This window comes from Arvicola amphibius, chromosome 10 (genome assembly GCF_903992535.2).
Source record: "Arvicola amphibius chromosome 10, mArvAmp1.2, whole genome shotgun sequence".
Classification (NCBI taxonomy): Eukaryota; Metazoa; Chordata; class Mammalia; order Rodentia; family Cricetidae; genus Arvicola; species Arvicola amphibius.
Window position 1 is genome coordinate 82,180,043 of NC_052056.1, and position 25,990 is coordinate 82,206,032.

Below are 25,990 nucleotides of genomic sequence, written 5' to 3' on the forward strand. Positions count from 1 at the left end.
AACAATATTCGTATTTTGCTAATGAAAAGGAAATGAATGCTCCCCAGATTCCCACTTCTGTTTCTGCCATTAAAGTAAAAAATCCTATTGGGTCTGTGAAGACTGGATCCCTCAGTGCTACAGGCCTGAGCTCCTGCTCCCCTCACTGCCAGTCCCACACGCTGAGGAGATCAAGGGGACCAGTTTAGCCAAGCTGAGCGTCCACAGGCCAGAGCTACAGTGTGGACTGCAGATCTGTCTTTCCTAGTTAGCTGCCCCATCATGCAAGGCTAGAGCTATGCCATCCAGCTGGCCAAAGGAAAAGCTTAAGCTAAAAGATCTAAGACGACAGTTCAGAATACCAATAACTATAAATACAGAGACATGGCCGATCTGTTTTTTTTTTAAACAATAGGTAAAATTTTGGTTGTTTAAAATGTTTCCTTCATTGCTGGTATTCTTATTTTAATATAAATCCTACTGCATGCCACATGTGAACGCTATCAGATCTGGAGTACAGCCAGCATGCTCACTGACAGAGAACTGTCTTCCTTTTTTTGTTTGTTTGTTTGTATTTTGAGATAGGGTTTCACTGTTTAGCTCTGGCTGTCCTGAAACTTACTCCATCAACCAGGCTGGCCTCAAACTCACAGAGATCCACCTGCCTCTGCCTCCGAGTGCTGGGATTAAAGGTGTGCGCCACCACTGCCTGGCTGAGGACTGTCTTCCTTCATGGCCTCTCTCAAGACTGCCCTGACTATCACCTTGCCTCATCTACATCAGATCCTGGGAATGAGTTCCTGTGAGGGATGTTATATAAGTTGATAATGTGTGGACCCCATGCATAAAATGCCATGCTAGCCAACAGGAGCTGTGAGTGAGAATTTCTGGAAACGAGTGTGTCTCGTCAGAACCATGGCGACACCGCAGGCTGGTTTCAAACCCCAAGGTCAGTCTTTGCCCACCTGCGTTAGACTTAACAAACTGTGACTGACAGGTAAAACCCTCTTGGAATGGGTTAACTTAGCAGACCCTGGCTACAGCAACCCAAAAGCTAAGTGTGTCATTAGACAGAAAACGAGGCCCATGACAGAGCCTCCCAGCTTTGCTGGAACTGCCTCTGATGTTTCCACCAATGTATTTGAAGTGTCTCGATTTGGACTCTCTCTGTTCTGCCACTGTCAAAATGTCATGAACCTGGAACCTGCTTCCATATTGGACATGGGGCTGAGGATAACCTGATCTGTGTTCCTGGGCCATAGCCACTTATTTGGCTCCAGAACAAACTCTATATTGTCCCCGTGAGGTGACAGCTGTGTCCTATCACTGAAAGCTAGGCTTAGAAGGGAGGGCGTGAGTACTGTGCCCAGAACAAAAGCAGTGAATGAGAGGGGAGGAGGAGGGAACACGGAAACACGCAGGATGGGCTTCCTATCGGGTCCTCTGGCAGGACACTGTTTCCATGGCACTTGACTGTGGCTCTGCTTAGAGCCGGGGCCCAGGCCCCAAAGTGCCTATGCCCAGAACTCCCTGCTTCCCTCTCAGGACCTGAGAGAGCCTGTAGCCAGCTCTCAGGGAGCCTAACCACTCCCTCCCTCCAGCAGCCGCGCTCCCTCCACTCACCAGGTATTCACTCTCTGCATCCAGAGCACTAGTGGCTTCGTCCAGGATGAGCACAGGTGGGTTCCGCACCAGGGCCCTTGCCATGGCCACCCGCTGCTTCTGGCCCCCTGACAGCTGGGCTCCTTTCTCCCCGGTCTCTGAATGGAGGAGGCACAGAGTTATTAGGGGGCTTCTTCCTCCCTGTCACCTGGGCACCAGCTATGCAGACATTTCTGGGGGTCCCCAGTTGGGACCACCCACAGAAGGTAGCTCAGGAAGAGATACCACAGTGCGTGAGGATCTCCCCCACATGCACCAGAGAGATGCCTAAAAGTATGACAGTGCACTGTGGTGCTTGGTGTGGTCGGCGGGGATAGTCTTCCTGGACCCAGCACACTAGGTAACTCCACTGTGATGCTCTGCCCTGACACATTGTTGAACACAGTATGCAAGCCTGCCTCAAGGAATGTTCCTACAGGTCAAGTCTCCCCCACAGAGGACCAGAGGCAGGTGTTGGGTGTGATTACAGCATTGTCATTACCAAGACAAATATTAATAAGAACAACTCAAATGTCTGTCAATAGGAAACCAAGTCAATGAGTCACCATGAAAACCGAAACACTTAATGCAGATAAGAGGAAAGGGGGGCAGGACAGGTCCTTGCACCAATAGGAAAGGTCATTAAGATGCACTAAGGACAAAAGCTGCCAAGTACACAATTAAAGGGCTGACCTTTGTCTATAAAAGGGCAGAATAAAGACATAAAAGACCGGGTGTTATAGTGTGGTGTACAACTGTGATTGCTACGCTCTGGGAAGCTGGGGTGATTCAGGCTCAAGGTCAGCCTGGGTTACACAGTAAGACTGTCAGAAAACCCAAGGAAGGTCTGGAAGATGTCATAGCAGGTGAAGGCACTTGCTGCACAGACCCGACAATGAGCTCAGACCTGGGTCCATGGTGGAGAGAGCTGACTCCTGAAAGCCGGCCTCACACAAATAAATCTTTAGGTGGCCCAGTAACACTATACACACATGCATACATGCCCATGTACATGTGTGCATGCACACATACACAGACACACACACATACACACTGTTTGTTGAGCCAGGGTCTCCTCACAGAGCCCTGGCTAGCTGAGAATTTATAGCAATCTCCCTGCACCACCATACCCAGTTAATGGACATTTTGTTTCTTTTTTTTTTTTTAAATTGAGCCAGGTGGTGGTGCACACCTTTAATCCCAGGAGGCAGAGGCAGGCAGATCTCTGTGAGTTTGAGACCAGCCTGGTCTACAGAGTTCCAGGATAGTCAGGGATACACAGAGAAACCCTGTCTCTAAACATACATACACAGAAAAAATCTTAAGCAAAAACAAATTGTTACTTTATGTGTGGGTGTTAGCCTGCATGTATGCCTGTGCACCACATGCCTGGTGTCCCAGAGGCTACAAGGCACTGGAGCCTCTGGGACAGGAGTTGCAGCCAGTTGTGAGCTGCTTTGTGGGTACTGGGAATTGAACCCTGGTCCTCTGAAAGGGCAGCGACATGCTTAAGTCACCTCCCCAGCTCCCTGTTTGTTCATTTTTTAAAAAATATTTATTTATTTAATATGTATATAATATTCTGTCTGTGTGTATGCCTGCAGGCCAGAAGAGGGCACCAGACCCTATTACAGATGGTTGTGAGCCACCATGTGGTTGCTGGGAGTTGAACTCAGGACCTTTGGAAGAGCAGGCAATGCTCTTAACCTCTGAGCCATCTCTCCAGCCCCCCTGTTTGTTCATTTTTGAGCCAGGGTCTCACCATGTGGCCCTGACTGGTTTGGAACTTGCTATGTAGACCAGGCTTGAACTCAGAGATCTATGTTCCACCGTCCCTGATGGTATACATGACCTTTTTCAAAGATCACATGCCACTGGGACTAACTGACGTATCCATGTTTGTGTGACTGATGGGAAGAAAATGAGATGGTGGGGCATGGGTGCACTGGCAGCCCTAACTCAGAAGTGCATCTTGGTACCTGTGCTGTACCCGTCCTGCAGCTCCATGATGAAGCCATGGGCGTTGGCCTTCTGTGCGGCCTCTACCACCATCTCGAAGGGCACGGTTGGTAGGCCGTAGGAAATGTTGTCTGTGATGGAGCGGGCGAACAGCACAGGCTCCTGGCTTACCAGAGAGATCTGTGGGGAGTGGAGAGCAAGTTGGCTAAGAGAGGCTGCCATGAAGCCTCCACCAGCTGTCACTGGCAGCCCCGCCCCCAGCCCCCGCCTGGCAGACGCCAGGAGTCTCAGGTTGGTAACTTAATCTGCATGCTGGCTGCACTCAACTGGCTCCTCACTTCCTAGCTGGGGCCCTTGGTACCCAGACCCTCCTATACCTCAGGCCCCCCAGAATGACAATCTGGAGCTAGCAAATCTTGTTGCTCTGAGTTAAGCCAAGTTCCCCCGACTAGAGAGAAAGAGAAAAGGAAGAAGCTGGGGAGGAATGTAGCTTTGTGACTTTGCCAAGTGAGTGTCCATGAGGCCACCTGGCAGCTGCCCTAATTCTACTCACCCTCCCCCACTTTTTTTTTAATATTTATTTATTATGTATACAATATTCTGTCTGCATGTATTCCTGCAGGCCAGAAGAGGGCACCAGACCTAATTACAGATGGTTGTGAGCCACCATGTGGTTGCTGGGAATTGAACTCAGGACCTTTGGAAGAGCAGGCAGTGCTCTTAACCTCTGAGCCATCTCTCCAGCCCATCCCCCACTTTTTTTTGAGACAAGGTCTTACTCTGGCATCTAGGCTACCCCAAACTCAGTATGCTGCACAGACTGGAGGACCCAAGTTCAGATCCTCAAGCCTATACTGGTGCCGGGTGGGCATGAAAGCCTGCCTGTAGCTCCAGCGTCAGAAGACGGAGGCCAGCTCTCTAGCTGCTCAGTGAAACCAGCAGCATTGCTGAGCTCTGGGTTTGACTGAGAGACCCTGCCTCAAATTATGAGGTAAAAGATTGATCTAGGGTAATTCTAGGAATCCACATATGTACTCTCACACATGTTCATGCACACCTACACACATGTATGTCACACATGCAAACATGCATACACACAAACATACACACAAAAATGAAAAAAGGAAAGAAATCACTAAAATATGACAAAAATCATTAAATCAATGGCTATAGTGTGGCACTTGACAGTTTTGTGCTTTCGACAACTTAAAAGTAAGGAGAGCCGGGCGGTGGTGGTGCACGCCTTTAATCCCAGCACTCGGGAGGCAGAGGCAGGCAGATCTCTGAGTTCGAGGCCAGCCTGGTCTACAAGAGCTAGTTCCAGGACAGGCTCTAGAAACTACAGGGAAACCTTGTCTTGAAAATCCAAAAAAAAATAAAAAAATAAAAAAAATAAGGAGACAATGTTGGCCAGAGGAAAACCAAATGATTAATTAATAAGCATATAAATGGGGCTTGGTGTCGTTAGGCATCAGGAGGGGAGGAAGCCCACAGAATTCCCCACTTAGCAGAGCTGTCTGTAATCTGAGCCACGCACTACTGCAGCCCAGTGTGCCACACATGGGGATGGGGACAGCCCTCACCTTTCACCCGTCTCTGCTTATGTATGTTTAATGCAGGAGACTTCCCAGCCTCTGCCACATAGAGACCAGAGCCTGGCTAGCTCAGTGACAGATGACTTATCTAACACGAGGCTCTGGTTTCCAGCCCTGTTAATGCACACATGTACATCCCAGCACACTGGCTCATGTATGTGCACGCACACACACACACCCCTGCTGTGGAGGCTCTCCTGGACAGATGGTGCTGTCTAGCACACAGTCTGAATACCTGTTTATACGTCAGCACAGGAGCAACTTTTACCTTATTTTAAAGAAAATCTTAAGTTACATTTGTTTTGCGGATGTGTGTGTGCATGTGCACACGTGTGAGAAGAGCCAGAGACTGATGACAGGAGTTATTCTTTATTGCTGTCCACCTCGTTCACTGAGGTAGCAGCTTTCCATTGAACGCTGAGCCTGCCCATGTGGCTAGTCTCAGTAGCTGGCCTGCTCTGGGATCCTCTGCCATCTGAGGCTGGAATTACAGGCAGGTCGCCACACCCACTCGACATTTACATAGGTTCTGGGGATCCAAACTCTGCTCCTAACACTTGTACAATAAGAACTTTTCGTTGTTATTGAGATCAGGTTTCTCTGTGTAGCTCTGGCTGTCCTGGAACTCACTCTGTAGACCAGGCTGGCCTCGAACTCATAAAGCTTCACCTGCCTCTGCCTTCCAAGTGCTGGGATTAAAGGTGTATGCCACCACTTCTGGCTTCCTTGTCCCTTTTATATGGAAAACGAAACAGTGATCCATATTATTTATCATGGCATGAGGGCAGAGCCACCCCCATCCCACCCTGCTCCTGTGACTCTTGTGATGCTTAAAAAAATAAAGCAGAGGAGCTGGAGAGATGGCTCAGTGGTTGAGAGCACCGGCTGTTCTTCCAGAGGTCCTGAGTTCAATTCCCAGCACCCACCCACATGATGGCTCACAGCCATCTGTAATGGGATCTGGAGCCCTCTTCTGATCTGTAGGTATATATGCAGACAGAATACTGTATACATAATAAATAAATAAATCGTTTTTTTTTTTTTTTAAAGCGAAATGACTCAAAGTCCCACCAGAGTGGAAGGTGTGGACAGATGGACAGACAGCGGTTTTAACAGTGACCATCCTTCAGCACTGGAAAATGCAGCACACAAGGCTGCTTGGTGACTCTCAGGTGGAGGGGCAGACACAAGACAGACCCTCTGCAGCCTCCGGATGGGACTGGGACGCACTCAGATTCCAGATCTCTCCTCTGAACACAGAGCCCACACACTGTGTTCTCAGTCCCCTCTTATGACTCAGTCCCCGTTATGACTCTGCACAATGTCCGCACAAGGGAAACAGTTGCTGTGCTACGCTGTTTAGTGAATAAAAAGTAGCAAGAAAAATCCTCAACCTGGGTCTGGTGACACACATAATCCCAGCACTCAGGAGCCTGAGGCAGGAGGACTGCCAAGAGTTTGAAGCTATCCTGGGGTACAGAAAAAGACCCTTTCTCAAAAAGCCAAAAGAAGGGCTGGCAATGGCTCAGCAAGTAAAGGTGCTTGCTGCCAAGTCTGATGCCCTGAGTTCTATCTCCAGAACCTGCAGGGTGGAGGGAGAGAGTCGACTCCTGAAAGTTGTCTAACCTCTGCATGAACACACACATGTTAAAAACACACAAATAAAAACCAAAGCCATTATACACAGGGAAGACAGGCCATGGTCCTGAAAGCAACTATGATAAAATTCATTATGTCATTTAAAAGAAATGTGAGTAGTATCAGGAGCCAGAGAGGGTGAGGAGGGTGAGTATCACCAAGACACTCCACACGAATGACCATCAGAACACGCCCATGATTGCACAGTGAGTGCTGACGAGAACACAGAACCAGAGGCCTGGCCAGGCCTGGGATCCAGTGCATGGCTGTCTGTGCCTGCAGGCGAGGAGCCCATGGGAACGGGAGCGACCTTGTGCACTCTGACTCTGCCTGGAGAAGCTCAGGCTGGCTGGGGCAGAGCCATGCAGTCTGGGTATGTCCAGAGGGAGTAAAATTAATGCCAATCAAGGAAATGGCTGTCACAGGGGTCAGGTGAAGCTTTACCCCTGGGGGAAGAGAAGGGGTAAGGCAGCTTGTGGAGTGCCAGAACATTCTATGTGGTGAGGTCACATCAGTGACGTTTTTTAAATTAAACATCCCTGCATTTGTGTCACAGCTCACAAGGAAGGGAAGAGAAGGAGGACAGGGTGTGTGGCACTCACCACGCGGTGCAGGTACTTGTGGTCATAGGCGCCGATGGGCTTGCCATCCAGCAGCACACGGCCGCCCTGCAGCGGGTAGAAGTTCTCTAGGATGTTCACACAGGAGCTCTTCCCGCTGCCCGAGGGCCCCACCAGGGCTGTCACCTTGCCTGGGGACAGGCTGAAGGAGACATTCTGCAGGGACACAAGATGTCCAGGTCTCACAGGCAGGAGGGTATCCCCCAGTCTACCCCCTGCCCTCTGCCTCAGCTGGTGCTGCTGGCTAGCACCTGAGTGGTCTTTCTAGGACACGAGGCCTGGGGGGAGGGTTGTTTTTTCTTTGAGGTACTGGGGATTGAACCCAGAGCCTTATGTGTGCTAACCAAAATCTCAACCACTGAGCTACATCCCCATACTGGGGCCCTGGGAAGTCTAGAACTTCCTACACAGCCCAGGCCAGCCTTGAACTAGTGGCAATCCTCCTGCTGCAGACTCCCAAAAGGTAGGATTATAGTCCAGCTCTCCTTTCACTGACAGGCCTGGCACTCATTGCTCTGCAGCCCAGGGAGCCCTTAACTTGTGGTCCTCCTGCCCTGGGTCTCCTCAGTAGCTGGGATGACAAGCCGGAGCACCAGGACTGGCTCAGTGGCTCCTTTGCTGGAATGTGTTCTGCAGAGGGCCACCTGCTCAGCTCCTGCTTCCTGGACACGTCTTACTCAAAGGTCACCTCTGAGGAGAAGTCCTGCTTGGCTGTCATATCTCTCTTCTCAGCAGAACCCAGATCCACTACCTCGCTGAGCTTCTGATTGTGTTTCCATGACTGCAGCACGCCTCTGGTCCCACCAATCTGCTTCTGATTAGTGACTGAAGAACCCCCTCTCCCCCAATACACACAATCCTTTTTTTGGCACTAGGGATGGAAGCCCGCTAGGCAGACCCTCTACTTGAGCATTGCCTAGCCCTCTCTAACAGGTCTTCCTGGAGTTCAGTTAAGGGCAGGTTTCCTCAATGCAGCCCAGGGCCTAGCCTTACTTGCTCCTGGCCACACAACCAAGATGTGGGAAGGATGGTCCTGGCAGGCCCTGAGTCACTCTTACCTGCAGGACCTGTGTGTGGGGCCGAGTGCGGTAAGTGAAGGTGACATTCTCAAAGTCCACCCGGCCCTCTAGGTGGTCAGGAGCCAAGCTCCCGTCATGCATCATGGTTGGCTGCCGGTCGATGAACTCGAACACCTTCTCAGCGGCCCCCACTCCCTGCATCAGGCCACTGTAGACGGAGCCCACAGACTGCAAGAAAGACATACACCCTGGTCCCACTGACAGTCCGTTCCTGATACCCATCAGTGACAGTGTGTGGGGAGTCCCAGGACAGAACTGCAGCTTTGGAGGAGATGCAGGGGACCCCTATCTGCCATCTGCCAGTGCAGCAGACAGTGATCATGAAAAAATGAAGGTGGTACAAAAAAGTGATGCCCCTGTGACTGAGCATTAGGACCCAGGACCCAGGGTTGGTCTTGTTGACTCTACTACCACCATGCTGGATGCTGCATGTCATGCAGAGGGTGTGTGTGGTAAGCGTGGCAGAGTGAAAATCAAGTCCTTTCTTTCTCTTTTCTTTCTTTCTTTCTTTCTTTCTTTCTTTCTTTCTTTCTTTCTTTCTTTCTTTCTTTCTTTCAGTCAAGGTTTATGTATGCCTGACTGTTCTGGAACTTGCTATGTAGCCCAGGCTGACCTCGAACTCCCAGAGATCTTCCAGTCTCTGCCTCCCAAATGTTAGGATTAAAGGCGTGCACCAGTCTGGCAATTGTTTTTCCAGGGCCTCACGTAGCCCAGGCTGGTCTCAAATAACTCAATATGTGGTTGAAGAGGATCCTTTCAGACAGGATTTTACAATTTGGACAGGCTGTCCTGAGGCTCACAGAGACCCATCTGTCTCTGCTGTCAGTATTAAAGGTATGCCCACCATGTCAAGGCGTTGGGGAGGGGAAGAAAGTCTATAAAAAGGGATAGTCATGGTGGCCAGCCTGGGCTCCCCACCTCTGGTGATAGCAAAGAGTCTCAGAGATATCCCAGCTGCATTGCTGGGGACTCTGAGTTGATGCCCAAGCTGCCAACTGTTAGTTCCCCACTTTGCCTCCCACTCAAGTCAAAGGCCCCAGACCTAACATGCTTCTACCCCTCCAGGGCTGTAGTGAGGCTCACACCAGCAAGCCTCCTTGATTCAGGGCTGGGGATAGAACCTAGAATTACCCATGCTCAGCAAGTGCTCTATCAAGGGAGCCATAGCCTTGGCCCTAATTTGACTTTTACATGGTTCTAATGATACTCTGCATACATCTCTCTGGCTCCAAACACCGTTATAAGCGCAGCTGTAACAGCAGCGCTCTTCTCTGAGCACCTGTTGGCAATGAGGTAGCTTCTCTCAGAAGAACAGAGAATGTCTACCTCACACAGTAAGAAGTGGTGGCATAGTCTGAGCGGAGGATGCCTGCCTGGTCTTGTGCTCAGTCCCTTAGGTGCTGTAACAGTGTCCACCTTGGGGACATAAGTTCACACCAACAGAGCACACGATTGCTATGAAGACAGTGTGAGCACATGGTACATACTATGCCCGTGTGTTTACACAGTGATGTCATTACACAGTACACACTCGCTATGCCTATGTGTTCCAACAGCGACATCACGTGTCCAGTACATACTATGCCCGTGTGTTCAAACAGTGATGCCATTACACAGTACACACTCATGTGTTCCAACAGTGACATCACGTGTCCAGGTTCAGAGCTTGTTTCTCTGGCATTGTTATCTCATAAGCACCTTGTTTGAGATGGGTCTGAATGCAATCTTGCATGCACTCACTCCATTGGCTAGAAACACACCCACCCGATATAATCCAAACCTGTCCCCTCCCCCGGCCGCCCCTCACCTCCATGCAGTCTCCCAGGACAAACTCGTAGATGATGAAGGCGATGAGGTTGCCGCTGCTCATCTGCCCCGAGATGACAAGGTGGCCCCCGTAGTAGAGGATACTGACCTGGACCACCAGGAGTGTGAGCTGCACAGAGGGGAGAGGCCCTAGGTTATATTCCCAGGCCTTAGCTGCCCAGGGCCCTGCCCTCTACTTTGTCCCCAACCTTGTGAGTGGGAGCAGGAGAGTAGCTTATTTTGGAACTCAAGTCACTGGACTTGGTGACAAGTGTCTTTTCCCACTAAGCCATCTCACTGGGTGCTGGAAGGCAGCCTTAAGGGCTCTGTAGACTCTGCCACAAATGGAAAACTTCATTGTCCCATCTGTCACTCATAACCCCACCCCCACCCCCTGCCAGCAACCCCTACAAAGGCCCCTAACTGGAGCAGGCTGTGGGCTTGGCAGCAGAACAAGGCTTTCTTTGTAAGGCCCTGGCTGGCACATGCCACCCTCAAGTTCCTCTACTGGGCCAGGCAGTCTTCATTGCAAAGAGAATGGATCAGAGAAGTTGGTGCACCAATTAAGGTCACACAGCAGTCAGGCAGAGGCTGGACAGTGAGAACTTTTTGTTCCCTTATCTAGGCTGCTGAAGGGCAATGTTTTGGGGACCCCCTGCTATATCTTTGAGGAAGGGAGGTCTGGGAGATGAGACAACCCACAACCTACCCAGGATCCCTAGCAACCCTTCCCCACCCCAAGAGCCCTACTGTGCAAGAATTGGCAGAGAGACTCGGCAGCTGGCTGAGCTTATCCCTTTTCTTTTGCTTGACTTGCATTTTTAGGGGGTGTCTCAGGTAGTGGCGTTTGAATAGTCCCTGCCTCCTGGCTCCCCTGTACCCTTCTAGCTCCTTCCTTCCATGAAACTGCACCTCCCTGCCCCCACCACTCCTGGGCTGGCCCAGTTCCCACCTCCCAGGCTACTGAGACAGGGACAAACCAGCTGAAACCTAGGTTGGGCCATAGCTAGACTGGGGAAGCAAGGTCTCCCTGCCTGCCACTTCACACAGATACGGGCAGAGGCCTCTGAAGGCCACTGTGGTCTTTCCAGGAAAGACTCTCAGATGGTTTGACACCCACGTGTGGGGACCCAGACTATTGCCCAAGCAAGGGTTCCCTATCTGGATACCCATCCCCTCACCCCTGGCATCTGACCACACGTACCCCGCTGCCCCAGACATAGGACATGTAGGCCGCCGCCTCCTTCCTGTTTAGCTTGTACACCTGCTGCAGCTTGCGAAGGAACACCTCCGCCTCCTCCTCCTCATTGGCAAAGCTGCGCACGGTCTTCATGGCGCTGATGGTTTCCTCGGCCGTGGTGCTGGCTCTGGCCAGGGCACTCTGGACCTCCTTGGAGAGCCTCTGTGGATAGGAATGGGCAGGACAGTCTCACTACCCTCCTGGACCCACCTCCATCCCATACTGCCTGCCCTAGCCCCAGCCCCACTTCCTTCTGATAGGGCAGACTCCGAGAGCAGACCTCAGTGGAGCTCTTGGGGTGCCCTTTCTGAGGGCTGGGTCATTTTTTTTTAGATGGCAGACCCTAAAGGAATTTCTTCAAGGCTCCACCCACTTGGAGGTGGTGCCTGGTGTGGGCAGAGATTAAGGCAGCAATATAGCAGCAAAGTGAGGGCAGGGACAGGGAAAAGGGAACAGGCTCCATCCCAACCTTTTACTTTTCCCCCTCAGTGAGAAACTAGTGGGGAATCCATGACCAGAGCTGAGGACAGGTGGCCTTTTCCAAGGCTGGAGGTTGAAGGAAATGTGTTTGCACAGTGGAGAGTCCCAGCGCTGGGAACAGAGACCCACTAGCTGGCCTGGAGCTCCTGCTCTTGAGTCCCCTCCCCCGCGGCGCCTGAGCCTGTCTAGGGGCCTAGACTTGCATGTCTGAACTCAGCTCTGGAGCTCCCACAAATTCCAGGAGCCAGGGAGAGTGAGCCCAGTTAACAGGCAGTGGCGGAGCAGACTGCAGAGGCCTCATACTAGATTACAAGCAAGGCCCAAGTCACCATCCCCCTTGAAACCCAGAGCCAACCTCTGTGCTCATCACTTGTCACTTTCCTGCATCCCATCACCTACCCAACAGCCACCTGGTGGCTTCTCAGACAGCCACACCCTACCACAGAGCCTGAGACAGCCCGCTCTCCTCAGGTCCCGGCAACCACCTGCCTCACTCTGCTTTGGAGGCTTTGGAGTGGCGGTCCTCAAGCCCAAGTGCTGGGATTGCAGGTGGGAGCCACCAGGCCTGACTGCTTCGATTACCATGACCTGATGCCAGCTGTCACTTGACTTGATGTGCGCTCTGAAGGCGGGGCCTACTTCACTGCTTCCCAGTGCTGGACACAGTTGGGGCTCAGGAAATGCCCGATGACCAAATGAAGACACGAATGAACGCATACTACTTCTGCACAGCCTTGCCTAGCCCCTAAGGCTCTTGAAGCAGACACAGGTACTGCCTGGGGATCGGGTGGCGCCTACCTTGTAGTACTTGCCGTAGATGTTGGACACCATCATGATGATGGGGAAGCCCATGAAGGTGACCAGGGAAAGCTGCCAGGACAGGCTGAACATGAAGACCACCACGCCCGTGACCTTGACCGTGTTCCTCAGGAAGATGTTGATGTTCTGGGAGACCAAGTCGCTGACCATGGTGGTGTCGGAGGTCAGGCGGGAGATGAGGTCCCCTGGAACACAGGCTGCTCAGCCCTCTGCGGCAAGGATGCCCAGAGCTGCCAGGGTGGGCACAGCACAGGCGATGCTAAGGGACTTCTGAGATGGGCAGTGTGAATCACATATTTCCCACCATGCTTTCTGGGAATGATAGAGGACACTTCTGGAAGGCTAGGGAGCCAGGCCCAGCCCCTAGTACCATTTTTTTCTTTGTTTTGTTTGATGCCAGGTCTCAAGTAGCCCAGGCTGGCCTTGACAGAATCACAGGTATAGGCCACAACACACAGTTGCAACATCTTGCCTCCCCTCTGAGTGGGAACAGCAGCTGAATGTCAGCTAAGAAGGGCCAGCTTGGTACCACACACTCATCACAGAGAGATTTCAAACTTATTTCTGCCAGCAGTCACTGGCAAGAATGGGTAAACACCCTCCACGCCCGCCTTAGAAATAGCCACCTGAGCTTGGAGAGGAACACATAGCAGGTGTCTCACACAATGTGGGGTACTGGGCCAGGGGCCTTGCAACAGCTGACAGGGTGGGGAACAGGCCCCAAGGGACAGGACTGGGCTGGTCTCTTGTTCCTTGCCCCGTCTGGGCTCCTCCCATGACTCAGTTCACAGGAACTAGGCTTCTGCAGGCCACTCTCAGACTGAACTGGCCCCATTGAGAGGCCCTGTCATTGCAGAGACCTTAAGTGGCCTGGTCAGAGTCCTGTGGTAACCACAGCTCACCCCAAAACTTCCCCAGGTGGTTTAACACCCCAGGGCTCCACCCTGAATTGGACCATAGGAAGGGCTAGCAGGGCAAGCCATGCTGCTGTTGGGTCCCACAAAAAGCTAGCTCTCCCTGGACACCCAAAGTCCCCAGGAGGGACCAACCTGTGCGGTTCTCATCAAAGAAGCTTGTCTCCTGTGACACCAGGGAGCGGAAAAGGCAGTTCCGGAGGCGAATGTTCAGTCTGGCAAATACGAGGGTGAAAATTCCGCCCCGAATACCTGCGGCCAATGAGCTGATTGCAGATGAGAGACGGTATAGCCGGTGTCCTTCCGGCAGGCGGCAGCCACCACCCACTGACCCTTCCCCACCCAAGGAGAGAGGACAGGCTATTCTGTAGGGGATGGCGTTGGGGTCTAGACCCCCTCACTCTCCAGTAAGTCCCTCAGCAAGGGTGAGGGACTCAACACTGTCAGCAGATCCTTCTAGAACAGCATAGGAAACTAGTCCTTTGGCCTGCGTATGCACATACCAGCCAGGGAGGGGAAAGCATATCTTCAGGGACTGGTGCCATCTTCAGAGACAAGAATGTGGCTTTAAGTTGTGGCCCAACAAAAGGGTTCAAAGCTACTCTGGGACGTTGCCATAGTGCTAAGCTGCTCCTGCACCCTGCTGCCCTCCCTCCTGGGTTGGGTGGCTACCTGCCAATGGCCAGCAGGCAAACGACGACGACAGCCGTGCTGAACTGGTCCATGCTCTTCTGGATCACAATGCTGTCAATGGCCCGGCCTGTGTAGTAGGGCAGGAAGGTCTCACCTGGGGGAGACAGGGCAGGCTCAGGGGAAGCACACAGGTTGCTCATCCAACTCATGGTCTATTCTGCCAGTGCCTGCTTGCCCCTACAGTGGTTAATCTGTCAACTAGATGGGATTTAATTATCATGGGCATGGCTGTGAAGGAGTTTCTAGACAGGATTAGCTGTGGTAGAAAGACACACCATAAATGTGGGCTCCAGTATTCTGTGAGTTGGAGTCCCTGTCTGAATAAAACAGAGAGAAGCTGAGCACCAGCAATCATCTCTGCTTACAGACTGTGGATGCCATGTGACCAACCGCCTCATGTGCCTTCGCCATGACTTCCCCCATGATGGCCTGTACTCTCAATGGTGAGCCAAGTTCAACCCAGAGAAGAAAACTAACAGCTCCCCCTTCATAGAAAACACTGACCCATCTACATGGCCCCAGCTGACGTTGACGACCTGGGCATCGAGCACATGAAGCCACCTCACTCCTCCAGAGTAGGGCCTGTCACAGGTCCTGCCATCACCCATTCCACACAGCTTACCATCAGCTGAGAGGAGGCCAAAGGTGACTTCATTCGTCTGGGTGGAGAGTCTACCTTCTAGAACCAGGAAGACCTTGCTATTCTGGCTCCGGACCGAGCTGGTCCCTCCCCTCTGAGGGGTGGAGCTCTGCAGCTGGCAGGGTGATTTCTTACCCACAGGCTTCCTGATCTTCAACCAGCTGACTCAGTTGGTCCCAGAGCAAGGAAGGAGAATGGCTGAGATTCAACCCAAGTTCATTCATGTTATAGATCACATATGTAAGAGGTGGGGCTTTGGGGGCTGGAGAGAGACGGCTCAGTGGTTAAGAGCATTGCCTGCTCTTCCAAAGGTCCTGAGTTCAATTCCCAGCAACCACATGGTGGCTCACAACCATCTGTAATGGGGTCTGGTGCCCTCTTCTGGCCTGCAGGCATACATGCAGACAGAATATTGTACACATAATAAATAAATAAATAAAAATAATAATAAACAGACAAACAAATAAATAAAAGAGGTGGGGCTTTGAGGTATGTTTAGGAAGCAGGGATGAGCGTCTCAAAGCCCTGCCCTTCCTTTCCTGCAGCTGCTGGGGGACACAGTGCCTCTCTTCAAGGGCACAGCCTTGCTCACCTTGGATGCATATAGCAACCCTCATCAGACACCAAACCTGGCAGCACCTTTTATTTTTAGCACTGGGAATGCCCTGCTCTTGGCTACTCCAGCCCTGACAAGCTCCAAGGCTGTCAGATTAATGCTGTGCTAAAATGCCTGCTTCCCAAGAATGCGGAATGTCCACTCTCACAAAAATGTTTGGTGCAGAAGCATGGACCCTCAAGGTTGGATGCCTGGTTCCTCTGGGTGTCTTCCCTGAAGCTCTGCACAGGCTGAGCCAGGCTTGAGGCTGGACACAAGGTAGGTTCTTACAGAACTGCACCTTGCCCTTCCATGCGGCTCTGGCGCCCTCTGCTGGACATAAAGCAGGAGCCTCGAGCAGGCTATCTGGCTCTAGCTAGATGGCATCTCCAGCCACAGCTGGATTTTAACAGCTGCAGCTCCGCCTCAGTTTACTCCTAGGGAAGAAACCATGAGTGAGCTCCGATGATGATGGGCTTGTGTGGTATTGGGTGCTGGGTATACTGCAAACCCTTCTGAGGAAATCTGTAAGCATCATGGACAATCTAAACTGGACTTAATTTCTCAAATCTGACTGCTGTTGCTGCCTAGGTAGGTCCCATTCTGCTCTGAGTTGCCCATCTTGCCTGGTGTCCCAGGGATTGCTCCCCACTATAAAATTCACTCAGATCTTGTCCCTCTCAACACGGTCCATTTATTCCCAACTCACCTAGAGCAAGAAAGAGCCAAGGTCCTTGCAATGGCTCATGGCTTCTGTCCCAGCTCTCTCTGCTCCAGCCTCGCAGCCTTGGCTGCCATGTTAACAACCAGGTACCTTCTGTTTCAGGACCTGTGCACACTAACCCTCTGCCTAGAACACATCTTACCTCAGACATCTGCTCCCTCATCTTCTCCAAGTCCCAAATGTCACCCGGTGTTCTTATGGCTTTGGTATTTTTGTTCTTGCTATTTGTGGAAATGACTTCTTTCTACAGAGGCGGTGACTGGAGCGCCCAGCGGTTACATCCTTATTGCGTGCCCACATTCTATACAGTTAGTTGAGATGCCAAGAAACTCAATGGAAGAATCCTGGTTTACAGTGTTTGGGAGCTGAGGCAGGAGGATTAGAAGTTGAGGGTCAGCCTCAGTGACATAAGACCCTGTCTCAAATAGCAAAAGTAAGCAGGTATGGTATAGCACATGCCTATAGTCTCCACTTGGGAAGTGGAGGCAGATCAGGAGTTCAAGGCCAGCCTGGGACACATGAGGTCCTGTCGGAAAACAACAAATAAACAGAGCTAATGAGTGGGTGGAGTGCTTATCATGCAAGCGCAAGAATCTGAGGTCCGACCCTGGCACCCACATAAACAGTTGAGCTTGGTGGCAGATGCCTGTGACTCCAGCGCCAGGGAGCGCTGGGAAGGCAGAGGCAGGCTAATCCCAGTGAACTCCAGGTTCAACAAGGGCCCCTGCCTCAAGAGATAATGTGAAGGGCGATTGAGGAAGACAGCTAACGCTGACTTCTGGCCTCCACATGTACCCACACAGGTGCCACACACACACACACACACACACACACAAACCTCGAAAACAAACAGAAAAGAATCCTGGGCTGGTGAGATGGATCAGTAGGTAAAGCTCTTGCCACCAAGCCTGACAGTCTGAGTTTGATCCCAGGACCTACACGGTGGAAGGAGAGAACTGACTCTCTTAAGTGGTCCTCTGAGCTCCACTCACAGGGCACAGCATGCGCTCAACCAGCCCCTCCCCAAATGAATAAATAAAAATGTGATAAAAAAAGCCAGGTGGTGGTAGCGGCACATGCCTTTAATCTCAGCACTTGAGAGGCAGAGGCAGGCAGATCTCTATTTCAGTGAGTTCAAAACCAACCTGGTCTACAGAGTTCTAGGACAGCCAGGGTATACAGTGAGAACCTATCTCAGACCGATAAAACAGAGAGGCGGGGTGCATTGAACACTTCCCCACTTGGTGGCTGGGGGCTTTTCTTTTTGTGTGTAGGCCATGAGAGTACAGAAAGGGTCAGCGTAGACAAGCACTGTGGACTGAAGACTCGTGTTCACAGTGCCTCACGCCTACTCCGCACCTGGCCAGGTGCTCTGCTTGTCTCCGCATCCCACTGCAGGGATGAGCTGAGAAACAGGCTCAGCTCATCAGAATCGGTCCTGCTGGAGCCTGACTCGGACTGAGCCCTTGGCCTGATGGAACCCTGAAGGCTGCCAGAACTCAGTGGCACTGTAGGACAGCTGTACCCTGGGGCATGTCACAGCAAGCCACAGGTCCACCATGGGCACAGGGACAAGGTAATGGAGTGACATCTGGTGCCAGGGATCAGGACCTGGAGTGAGTCAGAGCTGGCAATATCACCAACACAGTGACCGAAGGGCACACAAAGGCCAGTCTGTCCAAGAGAAGCCCAGGGTTGTGATGCAAGTGCAGAAGAAAGGTTAATGGGAAAGGGTCAGCCTGATGCTCAGTCACTCAAGGTCTTCCCGTGTGCGTGGATCTGTCTGGGGCGTTTTATCTTCTTAGCTCATTGACTCACTCTCTGTCCCCCAACGTCATGGGGATGTATGGTTTGAATTTTACAGTTCCTCAAAAGCTTGTATGATCGCCCCCACCTGGGACACAGTGCAACCTTGTAATACCCCCTTCCTGCCCACGCTGGAGCAGAGTGCCAGACCTACAGCACCAGACAGTTCACTTTCAAATCAAGACACACTTCACCCTTCAGTTCCATCTAGGCACATGAGACAAGTACATACAACAGGAGGCAGATGGGGAAAAAAATCTATGCATGCTACAGCCTCCACACTGTAGAATTCTATGCAGCTGAAGAAAATAATGAGGTCCCGTTGTAGGAAATGTCTAGAAGCCATTAAGTGGGGGAGAAAACAAAACCCCAAGCAAACATCATGCAGGGGTGGGGAGGCAGTACAGCATGCATGCTGGGAACTATGCTGGGAAACACCAAAAGCATCAGAGGGGACTAGGACTAGGGGAGATGCTCCCCATGTGCAAAAGCTGGCCAAGGCAGCATGTAGTGATAACAATAATCCCGCTACTGGGGAAGTAGAGACAGGAGGATCCCTGGGGTAACACCAGCTCCTCTAGCCAATCAGTGAACTACAGGTTCAGTGAGAGACCCTGTCTCAAAAATCAGATGGCGGCTGCTGAGGCCAATACTCAGGTTGACCTCTGACCTCTGCATCCACACAAGAGCACATATGCATGTACAAATGGGTGAGGGAATAAATGGGTCTCCTGTCGGCATGGAAGTCTCTAATAACCTCTGTGGTTAACCATGGGCAGGACAATAGGACAATCGGGTAGAATTAGGGAAGCACACGGACAGTTTCTGCCTTCCCATATCTTTGTTTTGTTGTTGTTTGTTTGTTTTGTTTTTTGAGACAGGGTTTCTCTGTGCAGCTCTGGCTGTCCCAGAACTTGCTTTGTAGACCAGGCTGAAATTGAACTCAGAGATCCACTTGCCTCTGCCTCCCAAGTGGTGGGATCAATGGTGTGTACCACCACTGCCCAGCTAGGTTTTTAGGTGGGAGGTGGTGAAGGGTGGTGGGGAGTGGTAGGGGGACGGGCTTGGTTATTGTTGTTTTCTTATTTTCTTTGTATTTTTGAAACAGGATCCTACTATTTGCCCAGGCTGGCCACAAACTCTCAACAATCCTCCTGCCTCAACCTCTCAAGTGCTGAGATGACGAGGTAAGATCCCATACCCATTGTTTCTGGATCTCTGGGAGATGTGAACCACCTAAGTAATAACATGTTTGTGGGGGGGAAAGAGGTTGCTGAGCAGCCTGAGGTGCTGCTCAGGGTGGGCCAGATCCAAGACCCCACTTACCCAGAGCTGCTACGATGAGGAAGAAGGAGGCGGCAACTAGGAAGGCCACATCAGGCTTGGTGTACGACAGCAGCTTCTGTAGTGTGGCCCCGGATGCTTGCTCAGCAGGGGCCCCACCCTCTCCATGGAAGCCCTCAGTCCCGGGCTCCAGGGCCTCAGCGTCCGGCCGCACTGTAGAGAGCAGCCCCCATAGCAGAAAGGAGGCGGCCAGCGAGATATAGGTCCACACGAAGAGCGCCCAGAACCATGGGTCCCGAATGGGCCTGCGCACCTCTGAGAAGAGTAGCAGTTTGGCCATGGCATAGATGCCCACGAAGAGGCACACGAGGGTGATGACGAGCCACGAGGCCCGCAGGCGCCGTGGCCCCAGAGCGCTGTTCTTGGCCACACCGATGGTCGCCCCCAGCAGCAGGCAGCTGCGATACAGGCAGGCAGCCCAGAGGTCCAGCACCGAGTCGAAGATGTTAAAGTGTCGGATGTCTTCCAGCAGGCTGCGATCCAGGTGGCTGAAGGCATAGATGGCCGTGGTCACACCGACGTCCATGCTCACGAAGGCCAGCGTCACTACCACGGCCTTCCACAGTCGCATCCTGCTGGCTGGTGGGTGATGGGGGCAGGCTGTAGCTCACCGGGGCAAGGCCATCATCGTCTGCTAGGCAACACGAAGATCAGGGCAAGAGGTGTGAGTGTGTTCCCAGGCTGCAGGACCCCAAGCCAGTCTGGTGAGCAGAGATTTCCTGGGGTGCTGGAAGTTCTTCTCCTACAAGGAATGTCTATTTAGCGTCTGTTGTAGGCCTGTCCTTTGTGTTTGGGATTTAGAATGAGCAAAAATTTAGCCAGGTTGCTGGGCGGTGGTGGCACACGCCTTTAGTCCCAGCACTCGGGAGGCAGAGGCAGGTGATCTCTGTGAGTTTGAGGTCAGCCTGGTCTACAGAGTGAATTCCAGGGCAGGCTCCAAAGCTACAGAGAAACCCTGTCTCGAAAAAAAAAAGAAAGAAAAAAGAATTGAGTCAGGTATGGTGGCTCAGGCCCATAATTCCCACACTCCACTTCAGAAACCGAGGCAGGGGACTGCACTGAGATTGAGTTTAAGGCTATCCTTGATTACAGAGACATACACACCCTCATTTAAAAAGCAAAACAGAAAAATGGCATCTAGGGGGAAGTCTCAGTGGGCAAAGCAATTGTGTGAGTGTGGGAATCTGAGTTAAATGCAGGGCCCACACAAGCCAGACACAGAGGGACATACTCTTCTGTAGTCCCCAGGGTGGGGTGGGAAGGTGTGCTAGAGACAGTGGGTCCCTGGAGCTTACTGACCAGGCAGAATCGATGAGTTCCTATCCCTCAACACAAGGTGGAGGGCTAGAGAGATGGCCCACTGTTAAGAGCAGTTGTTAATGGTGCTCTTGCCGAGGACCCAGCACCCACATCAGGTAGTTCACAACCACTTGTGTCTCCAGCTCCAAGGGATCTTCTCCCTTCTAGACTCCACAGGCTCCTGCATGTATGTAGTGCACAATAAACTCATACAGACATAAATATATTTTTTAAAATGTGGAGAGCAATGGAGGAAGACACATCAACCTTGGAAGCACACATGCACGTGCACACACATGCATACACACACATATACCATCACTACTACCACAAAGAGAAACAAAAACCAAGACCATCCACAAGGATCCCTGCCCCTATGAAAACAACCTGCCAGTATAGGAGGGAGATTAAAAAGGGATTGAGGGGCTGGAGAGATGGCTCAGAGGTTGGGTGCACTGGCTGCTCTTCCAGAGGATCTAGCTTTGATTCCTACCACCCACATGGTTAACTCAAAACTGTCTATAATTCAAGTTCCAGAGGCTCCAACATCCTCCTGTGGCCTCCGTGGACACTGAATGACATGGTACACCCATACATATAGGCAAAATAGCCATACACATAAAATAAAAGTAAATAAAATGAAGACATGACTGGTGCTGAATGATAATAAAGGTGTGTGACAGAGAGAGAGGTGTAAACAGGGGAGGTGACATTTGAGCAAGACTCAGAAGAGGTGAAGAAGCCAGGCTTGGTAGCATAGGCCTGTAATTCTAGCTACTAGGGAAGCTGAGGCAGGAGAATCGCAAGTTCAGGACATAGCCTGGGCAACTCAGTGAGACCTAGTGTCAAAATATAAAAGAGAAAAGAGAGTTTAGATCAACTCAGAGATAGAGTGCTTGCCTATGTATGAGGCCCTGGTAATGTCCAGTGTGCGTGCATGCATGCGTGCGCATGTGCGCGCACACACACATAGAAACAGAGAGACAGAGACAGAGAGAGACAGAGGGAGAGAGGAACTGCCCCGAGGGTATATGGGGGAAGGCACGTTGGACAGGTGGAACAGAAGGCCAGAGCCCCTTGTAGTTGAAGGTAAGAACTCGGGCAGTGAAGGTGGGTGGGGATGAGGATCCCCTGGAGGACTTTGTCACCACTGAGATTAGCAGAGCTCAACAGATGGCCAGTCTTGACCGTTGCGTTTGTACAAGGTGGTGGTGAAGTTTAGTGCGTGGGTATCAGGCCTGGCATGGCTGGCATACACTAACCACTGCTGATAGCTGTGCATGCTGTATCTCGACTCACCTTTCCCTTCTCAGGTTCCATGGCAACCCAGAGGCCTTTGTGTCTGCTTGGAGTTTCCAGAGTCCTCACATCCAGCCTAGGTTGGCCCTCACTCCTCGCCTAGACCCCCTTGTCTTTCTCTGGATTTTGCTGTTCACGCCACTCGAGTTCCTCCCTCAGAGCCCCTGAGGACTCACAGAGGCTGTAGGGCCTGAAGCTTCAGGGACTCTGGGGTGTGGGTCTTGTGGCCTCGGGTGTTTGTTTAAGGTAGGTTTAGAACAGACTGGGGGTGACCCCAAGTACTACCTCCTGATCAGATCTTCCTAAGAAGGGGCCGCTACGAGTGACAGGAGATCCGACCTGAGCCATACCTCTCCTCCATAGTTCTGGTGGCCACACCATGGGGACTGACTTTGAGCTGGAGTGTGATCTAACCTTATACATGAGGTCAGTCCATTTACAGCTGGGGAAACTGAGGCATGGGGAGACAAAGTCACCTGTTCAAGGCACTCAGTCAACATGGGCCCAAAACAAAGCAGGACAGGAGCCCCTGTGTGAAGGACCCCAGCACCAGGGTCCTCGCCTGTGTGCACTGCATGCCTGACATGCAGCAGGCATCTAATAATTGCATCGTGTGCTTATGGAATGAGCCAAGTCTCCACACCTGCTCTGCATGCGTTAGAGTATCCTCGAGATGACTCTGTGAGATTTGCAAATCATCTTCTCTGTGCAGCACATTGAGAAAATGAAGCCCAGAGAAGTTGAGAATTTGCCCAAGATCACACAGCAGGTGAACAGCAAAGCAGTAACTTCTGAACGCAACTGACACAAACAGGATGCTATTTTCCTTTAAGGAAAATAGTGGGCATCACTGGAGGGCTCAGTCAAGAAGCAGAGGTGGCAGTCATGAGCTGGCATCCTCTGATAGGAACATGAGCAAGGCACTGCTCTAAGTGATTTCCATACATTGATGCAAGATTCCATGAAATGTATTCTAATTTTAGTTTAGATACCTGAGGCAGAGAGGTCAAGTGACCTGTCTCAGGTCACACAGCTAGGCAGAACTCCAAAATCTGGGCTCCACACCTCTATACTTGATGGCAGTCTCTCCCAGGTGGATGTGCCCCCGATGCTGCTAAGAGGGGTGTGTGTCTGGCATGCAGAGAGGGCAGTGAGGGTGATGGCCTCAGAAGTGCCAGGCAGATTTGAGTATGTGTCAGAGGTATGGCTTGATTAGTCAGCATCTGCCTTTCCAAAGGGAGCCAGGGCCAAGTGGGGTTAGTGCGGAGAGAAGGGATGAGACAGGCAGGCACCCGTGCCCAGGCCTTCCTCCATCCCTGCCGGGTCTGAGCTGCCAACACAGCTCTTGGGCTCAGTCTGCTGCAATGCAGACGCCTCAGGGAGCATGAGTGGGTGAGCTCCACTCGGAGCCCAAGGAGGGAAGCTCCTGGCCCAGTGCCACCCAGGCCTTCTGCCAGGCCAGGGCTGATCTCACAGGGCCTGCCAGGTATCCAGCTGCTATCTTCCTGCAGTGGGCACCAGGGGTCCGCGGCCCCTAGGAAGGGGCCAGGAGTGAGACAGAGGACCAGACGGAGAAGGGCAGCTAGCCTGAAGCCCAAAAGCCAGCTAGCTAACCTCTGTCAGTCCGTGGAGATTCTTTCCTGACAATCCGACAGCCCAGGTAGCCAGTTGCTCACCTGGGAGCCACATGTGCCCATGTCCACTGGAGAGAACACTCCAGATGTCAGCACCACAGGCTAGCTGAAGCCCTTCAGCAGGAGGCAAAAACAAAGCCTGGGAAGGAGGAAGGGGAAGTGTCTGGGGTACTCCGGGCAGAGCACCACAGAACCTAGGGTACCCTCCCTCCCGGGAGCTGCATCCATCTACTCTAAAGCCCCCAGGGAGCAGAGTCCAAATCAGGGCAGAGCAGGTTATAGACCTGGGGCGGGGGCGGGGGCAGGGTGGCAGGTTACTCTGCCGTTAAATAATCCACAGTGCAGAATGGAGAGGAGAAGGACCACAGCACTTAAGGCTGGAAGCTGGGAGGATAGGGAGGCTGCTGGGAACCACATGCCTATCCTCCATCTGTCCGAGGACGCACAGCTAGGTGGAACTGGAGGGCAAACTGTGGACACACAGGTGATGTGCATGGCCCAAGAGACAAGGGCAAGATGGTGGTCAGAGGCAGAGCAGGCCTTGCTCAGGGACCAGTAGGGGCCAGGAAGACAGGGCACATTGCCTTGACCCAAATGCTAAGGCATGGCACAGGACTGGCAAGTGACCCCAGCGCCCCCAGATGGTGCTTTGCTTTGGTGCTGGGTGTAGAACTCAAGGCCTGGCTTGCTAGGCAAGCACTCTCCCACTAAGCGCCATGCCAAGCACAGGCAGTCTTGTAGAAAGGCCTTTTCTTCCCAGTAGAGATTGCCTCCAGCTGTCAGTGTGGGCAAGGGTTGTCAGAACAGCCAGGAGAGAAGTAGCTACCATCACCGTTACAACAGTTACCAGTCTTGGGTCTTCCCTGGTACCTATACCTCCCAGTTCCGTGACCCGGTGCCCTGGGAGGCTCACAGCCACCAAGCCCATTAGAGCTCGAGGGAAGCACAGACTTTACCCTCTGTTGGAGGAGGAGGAAAGGCGCTCCCAGCATAATTAGGAACTGCAGGGAAAAGGTCCTGTCAAGTGGCTCCCATTCACCCCGCACTCTGCTGGCCCGGGGAGGCGGGTCGCTGCTCTCGGCTGGTACCGACTGCCCTAGTTGCTCTGGGGTCTCTGGAGAACAGGACACACCCAGGCTGGGTCCACATGGCTCCATCCCGACTCCCGCCCTTGCTGGGCCCCACCACATCCCACTGCTGGGACTGGCACTCCGTCGGGCGATGCCAGGTGGCCTCAGGGAACCTGGTGGCAAACCAAGCAGGTTCTGACACCTGTCCCCACGCATCTGCAGCAGGGGCATGGAGGCCACCCATCTCCAGGGGGTGGGGTGGAGGGCAGGGAGGCGTCAGCCGCGCTCGCAGCTATCTCAGTTAAAGCAGGCCGGCGAGGAGGCGCCCCTGGGACCTCACAGGCCCGCTTGCCGGCAGGGAAGGCTCGGCCTAGGCTAGGCCTGGCGTTCACAGCCCTTCGGAGGTCGCCGCCAGTACCGTGCCGAACCCCGGGCCTCTAGGGGCTCCTCTAAACGCTCCTCACAGGGTACCTACAGACAGCGTCGCAGAAGGGTCAAAAACAGCCGGCTTCCCAATGCGGAGCGCCGCAGGGCTGGGGGCGGCCCTTACCTGCCACCAGGTGAGACGTGGGAGGGGGACACGCCGTGGCCGGCCGGGACGCAGAAGCCCGCCTCTCACCGTGTCCTCACCGCGCACCCGTCCTCACCGCACGCCGAAAGCGCTGCGCCGCTACAAGGTCGGAGCCCAGCCCCGCCGCCCGCTGACGGGCGGGCAGCGCCGGGGGTGGGGCCTCAGGCAACTGGGCTGGAACCTCCTGGGTGAGGCGGGGCCTCTGAGGCAGGCGCCCGCAAGGCCTCCGGGCTGGGCGGAGCCTCAAGGGAAAGTAGGCGGGGCATCATGCGTAGGGCGGGGCCTCGGGAAAGTGGAGGGGGGGAAAACACCTCAGAAGATAGGGGCGGAGTCTCCAGAACAGGGCGGGACCTCCGAAGAAATGGGCGGGAAGAGACCACAACTAGGGGCGGAGTTTCAGGGGAAGGGGGCGGGATATCCTGAGGACAGGGACCGAGCCTCCGGGATGGGACGGAGCTCTCGGGGTAAGAAGCTGGAGGACCGCCTATGAGGTGGAGCCTCAGGAGAAGTAGGCGGGACATCCAGGGTGGGTGGATCACCTTGTG

At 52.8% G+C, this 25,990-nt stretch overlaps 1 protein-coding gene across 3 annotated transcripts in view; it reads right to left on the reverse strand.

Moving 5' to 3' along the window:
• The window catches only part of Abcb9 (ATP binding cassette subfamily B member 9), a 36,053-nt gene extending 10,462 nt beyond the window's left edge, over nt 1-25,591 (reverse strand). The window contains exons 1-11 of one of the 3 annotated variants that reach the window (XM_038346406.2): nt 25,425-25,591; nt 19,555-20,203; nt 14,443-14,557; nt 13,906-14,036; nt 12,836-13,041; nt 11,522-11,719; nt 10,319-10,447; nt 8,491-8,679; nt 7,415-7,588; nt 3,600-3,759; nt 1,603-1,739 (exon numbers count right to left, since the gene is read on the reverse strand). In XM_038346406.2, coding sequence (XP_038202334.1) covers nt 1,603-1,739; nt 3,600-3,759; nt 7,415-7,588; nt 8,491-8,679; nt 10,319-10,447; nt 11,522-11,719; nt 12,836-13,041; nt 13,906-14,036; nt 14,443-14,557; nt 19,555-20,143 — 2,028 coding nt within the window. In that variant the 5' untranslated portion in view covers nt 20,144-20,203; nt 25,425-25,591. Of the gene's footprint in view, nt 1-1,602; nt 1,740-3,599; nt 3,760-7,414; nt 7,589-8,490; nt 8,680-10,318; nt 10,448-11,521; nt 11,720-12,835; nt 13,042-13,905; nt 14,037-14,442; nt 14,558-19,554; nt 20,315-25,424 lie in introns of all 3 variants that reach the window. The other 2 variants (XM_038346405.2, XM_038346404.2) reach the window with 2 other exon arrangements.
• Nucleotides 25,592-25,990: the final 399 nt, after the last annotated feature.